Genomic DNA, 5,318 nt, shown 5'->3' on the forward strand with positions numbered 1-5,318 from the left:
AAGAGAAGAGAAGAGAAGAGAAGAGAAGAGAAGAGAAGAGAAGAGAAGAGAAGAGAAGAGAAGAGAAGAGAAGAGAAGAGAAGAGAAGAGAAGAGAAGAGAAGAGAAGAGAAGAGAAGAGAAGAGAAGAGAAGAGAAGAGAAGAGAAGAGAAGAGAAGAGAAGAGAAGAGAAGAGAAGAGAAGAGAAGAGAAGAGAAGAGAAGAGAAGAGAAGAGAAGAGAAGAGAAGAGAAGAGAAGAGAAGAGAAGAGAAGAGAAGAGAAGAGAAGAGAAGAGAAGAGAAGAGAAGAGAAGAGAAGAGAAGAGAAGAGAAGAGAAGAGAAGAGAAGAGAAGAGAAGAGAAGAGAAGAGAAGAGAAGAGAAGAGAAGAGAAGAGAAGAGAAGAGAAGAGAAGAGAAGAGAAGAGAAGAGAAGAGAAGAGAAGAGAAGAGAAGAGAAGAGAAGAGAAGAGAAGAGAAGAGAAGAGAAGAGAAGAGAAGAGAAGAGAAGAGAAGAGAAGAGAAGAGAAGAGAAGAGAAGAGAAGAGAAGAGAAGAGAAGAGAAGAGAAGAGAAGAGAAGAGAAGAGAAGAGAAGAGAAGAGAAGAGAAGAGAAGAGAAGAGAAGAGAAGAGAAGAGAAGAGAAGAGAAGAGAAGAGAAGAGAAGAGAAGAGAAGAGAAGAGAAGAGAAGAGAAGAGAAGAGAAGAGAAGAGAAGAGAAGAGAAGAGAAGAGAAGAGAAGAGAAGAGAAGAGAAGAGAAGAGAAGAGAAGAGAAGAGAAGAGAAGAGAAGAGAAGAGAAGAGAAGAGAAGAGAAGAGAAGAGAAGAGAAGAGAAGAGAAGAGAAGAGAAGAGAAGAGAAGAGAAGAGAAGAGAAGAGAAGAGAAGAGAAGAGAAGAGAAGAGAAGAGAAGAGAAGAGAAGAGAAGAGAAGAGAAGAGAAGAGAAGAGAAGAGAAGAGAAGAGAAGAGAAGAGAAGAGAAGAGAAGAGAAGAGAAGAGAAGAGAAGAGAAGAGAAGAGAAGAGAAGAGAAGAGAAGAGAAGAGAAGAGAAGAGAAGAGAAGAGAAGAGAAGAGAAGAGAAAGGGAAGAGGAAAGTTCCAGTTGGAAGGGACTTACAATGATCATCTAGTCCCACTGCCTAACCACTTCAGGGCTGATCAAAAGTTAAAGCCTATTCTTTCTCTGTCCTTAGACAACTAGCTTAGCAAAGCATAGCTTAGCCAGTTATCTTATATCAACAACCTCACTTTTAGAGGGCCTATGTTAGGTGGGACAAAGCCCATCCTTCACATCTGCACAAAGGAAAAGAGCAGATCAATCACATTTTTGCTAGAAGATCACTTCCGACCCAAGGTGTGGGCGTGTTGGCTTTCCAGTATCTTGAATCCCGGGTGAAAGCCCTTGCAGATACACCTGGCTGTAGGCTCCCGTGACACAGAGTCTTGCAAGATGCCACCAGGACCATCTGCAGAAGGAGGAGGGAGGGATGGAGGGCGCACAGGCTACGCCCTTCGCTGCGCTAACGGAGCGTCGCACGTCGAACCATGAACGGCTGCTTTTGCGCATGATCCCCGGGGCAGGATCGGCATGGAATCAATACAGGACACGTAGCAAACACCCTACCAAGCGCTTCACGTTCATGCACCCGTTGACCTCTACGGAATTATTTTTGTGCAGCATCAGTGTGGAGGTTTAATTCGCATGGAAAACAAAATTTGCTCGGTGAAGCCTACTTTCATGTAGTTAGGTATAACCATGTAAACACGCCGTTAAACATCCCTCCATGCAGTGCTATTAAGTTCTGAGATTCTTCTTTAGCTAGTTCTCTAAAGTGTTTGAATATGATTCTTTTGTTGCTGCTCCTGTTGCTAATTTAAAACTTTTAATATTAATCTTTTTGACTGGTGTGAGGTGTCAGTTCTCTGCAAGTGTTAATTTACTCCCAGTTCGCCGGGAGCGGTAATATGTTACTATCGCTGAGCTCTATTATTTGTTTTCTCTTGTTTTCTTTTTCCCAGTCGGGATCTCACGTTTCCCCCTTTCCCTCCCCAAATCTTCTGGGCTGAGATGTTCCACTTCCACTTACAATCCTTTATTGTAGACTACAGTCTTACTGGTAGTGGCCATTGCGATTTCTGGCTCCAGCCGAGATGTCTCAATCTGTGAAATCAAAGAGGAGGCAAGATCAGAATAGGTATCGCGTTGTTGTGTTGCAGCAGGAGTTCGGTGGATCATTAAATTAATGTGGAGAAGTAGAATTTGCAAATAATACAGTGGCAATCGTGCCTTTTCTGTGTCATTTTAACCAGCTTTACTCTGCTCAAGTCTCAAAACAACCCTCTTTGGATTGACTTGTATTCCATGAAATGATGCACACTCGCTGCCTTGAGGTATTCCATGGATTACAGTGTCTGTGAGAGTCAAACAGGTCCCACCCATCGTTTTCCAGGAGACATCCCTTCCTTTTCCCACAGCCAAGGTCCCCCTGCCTGGTGCTAGAAGGAATCCAGCCCCTGGAGCTGTGGTTTGCTTCCGTAGGGACGTGGCCAAGCCAAGGGCTGCCTGGTGACACGAGGGGACAGCACACCCCCAGGGCTCTATATCCTCCCCCCGGCATGGAGCACAGCTAAAACCTACCTACCCCTTTCTCTGCCCCCATAAAATCTCCTGCCCTTTCCCCATTTCTCCCTTTCACTGGCTTTGCACGAAGCTTCCCCTCGCTCTGCAATCACCCCGAAGCTTTGCGTCCCTGGGAGGGATCTGTGGTGCTCCCAGTTCCCACAGCGAGCAAAGATCCCGCTCCCAGCTGGGACAGGGCACCTTGCAAGACCAGACTTTTAGAAATCCTATACATTGAATTGATGCTGTTGCTGACACAATGCTAGGAACCCACGTTAAAATCGAAATGCTTTTGAAAATGTTTAACCTAGTTAGACAAATTAGCAAAAATTTGTGCAAAACAATTTAGGTATTTAAAATATTCAATGTTTTTAAAAACTGGAAAAACTGTTCTTAGCTTTCAGCTGCAAAAACCCAACAAAATATAACATCAAAGCAATCTTAACATGAGGTGCAACATAACCCTTCAGCAAAGCTGTTAAACAGCTACTGAAGCATCATGGGAAATAGCACTTCATTTATTCAAATGCACATATGTCAGGTTTTTGCACCATATGTCATTCCAAGCTATTTACAGTAATAATTAAATCTTAATCAACGTTTAACCTCTGTAAAATGTTTGAAGGGATCTAATCACCCTTCAGACTGCACTAATGAAGGAGAAATATATAAACATAAAAAGAAAATGATGCATAGATAGCACACCAGAAAGAACAGTAATTGCAAAATTGTATTTCTTTTAAATATAATCAGCAAATTATGTAAAGTAAGCCAACGAGTATTTTAAGTGAAGACATCTTGGGTGTCAGAGGTGTGATCAGCTAATTTTGTACTGCTATCCATAACAGATGTAGCATATTTTCTTTTAGTGCCATTATTAGCAACTTCACCATTTCTTTCTGTGCTGAAACACAAAGTGAAGCATTGTGCCGGGGAGAGTACCCAGCAAAGGTGCAGGAGAGGCGATTCTCACGTACACCGGCACTGACGGGATCCATTTTGAGGGAGGATTAACTCCGATCTGCCTGGCTCTGACGCAGCTTTTCTTCCTATTGTTTTCTTATTTTTCTTCCAGAGACAGAAAGAAAAGCTCTGAGGCATTGGGGCTGGGTGGTTTCACCCACTGGTAGGAAAATATCAAGGTGGAAAGTGCTTTAAAATGACCCGGGATTGGAGGGGGCCAACCCTGACTGTCCATGCTGGTGTCGGCAGGGCAGCTCGGACAGGGCAAAGCCCAACCTACTACTGGGGAGTCTCCACTGAAAGCTTACAGAGAGCCACCACAGTCCCCTCCTCTCCCGCGGGGGCTGGAGAGGTGGGAGCTCTGAGGAACGTCACATCTGCCTTGGCAGACCCCAAATTAGTGGGTCTGAAAGCAAGACCTACAGGAAACGTTGAGGGCTTGGATGCGCTGAGTCTAGGAGAGAGAAGTTCAAGGGCAGCATGGTGGTATTTGGGCGTGCAAGAGGCTACGGCACAGAGGAAAGGAGTAATGTTTTGTTCACGCTCTCTTGGGACACAATTCAAAAAGCCTTGAGTAAGATCCAAGCTGAACAGCAGGAAGAGTATCCTAGTGGGAAGGAGCAAAGTATTGCAACCAAATGCTTGGGGAAGGTGTGGTGTCTCTGTGGTGGGAAGTTTTCAGCACAAATGAGATGAAACCCATCTAGAATAGTTTAAGCAGAACTGAGCTTGTCTTGGTGGAAGGAGACAGATGAAATAACTGTTTGTAGGTCCTTTCAGCTTCTTTTTCTATGGGTCCAGGAGGGAAATGGCCCCCCTGCATGGCTGAGCTCTTCGTTCATGGCAAGGCTCTACACAAGGCTGTTAGACAGGACGGCGTTAGGAGGGACAGGACAGAGGTGTGAGAGCTCAGAGACAGGTTATGGTGTCAGAGCAGAAGGACAAGGCCTAATGCAAGATGGACACACGGTCAGGGACTCCTCTGAAGGTCTTGAAAGAAGACACAATTGGCCACAGGCATTGGGTTGGAGTTGTGTTATTTCTGGACTCACTTAAGCCCCTTTCTGAAGTCTGGGAAGATGTGAAATAAATTTGCCAGGGGGTGACTGGTTGAACTGGTGCAATTTCTGCAGATCTGTTTCTGGTTGACTTTAATAAAGCAGATATTAAAAACTTCTTGAGAGCCTCAGCTACAGGAGCCCCCAGGGGTGCGTCTGCACCAAGGAGGCAGGTACAGGAGGGACGCGCTCCACAGCAGCACTGGCAAAGCTGTTCAGAAATGCATCAGGAGTAACTTACTCCTCTCGCCGGGAAACCAAACGCAGAAGAACAGGGAAAAGCCTTTGGGATAGTGGGGTACAGATTAAGATATGTTGAATATTTGAATCCCTCGGGGGGGGTTTGTTGGAAAGTGTCATTTCACCCATTTTGCTGTAGACTGATATTCTACCTGTCCAGCAGCCCCAGGGCTGCTCAGCCAACCTTCCACTGGATGCGGCATTGTGAAATGGATCTGGAGACCACAGCGATTCTTTTCAAGTTTTTCATGCCTCGGCTTCAAAGACGACCCCCAGCAGGCTCCTTGTGGGTCACGGCTGTGTTGGGAGCCCCTCCAACAGGGGACGCCTGCCGTGGAGGGTGCTCTGAGGAACACATTCAACCCTGTTGGGACTATGTTGATGGGACCTGCCCCACCCCATCTGGGGTGACTTTGTCCATCATGGGGCTGAGTTTGAATCATGCCCATCCTCTTCCTCCCA

General features: G+C 45.6%; 1 protein-coding gene across 2 annotated transcripts in view; it reads right to left on the reverse strand.

The window, feature by feature from the left end:
* Positions 1 to 5,318, reverse strand: part of SFXN5 (sideroflexin 5) — a 102,745-nt gene that overhangs the window by 1,888 nt on the left and 95,539 nt on the right. Inside the window, exon 14 of one of the 2 annotated variants that reach the window (XM_026847268.1) lies at positions 2,063 to 2,136. In XM_026847268.1, coding sequence (XP_026703069.1) covers positions 2,063 to 2,136 — 74 coding nt within the window. Of the gene's footprint in view, positions 1 to 2,058; positions 2,137 to 5,318 lie in introns of those variants that run through there. The other variant, XM_026847269.1, reaches the window with a different exon arrangement.

The sequence above is a fragment of the Athene cunicularia genome (assembly GCF_003259725.1).
Source record: "Athene cunicularia isolate RWA chromosome 4 unlocalized genomic scaffold, athCun1 chr4_part1, whole genome shotgun sequence".
NCBI lineage: Eukaryota > Metazoa > Chordata > Aves > Strigiformes > Strigidae > Athene > Athene cunicularia.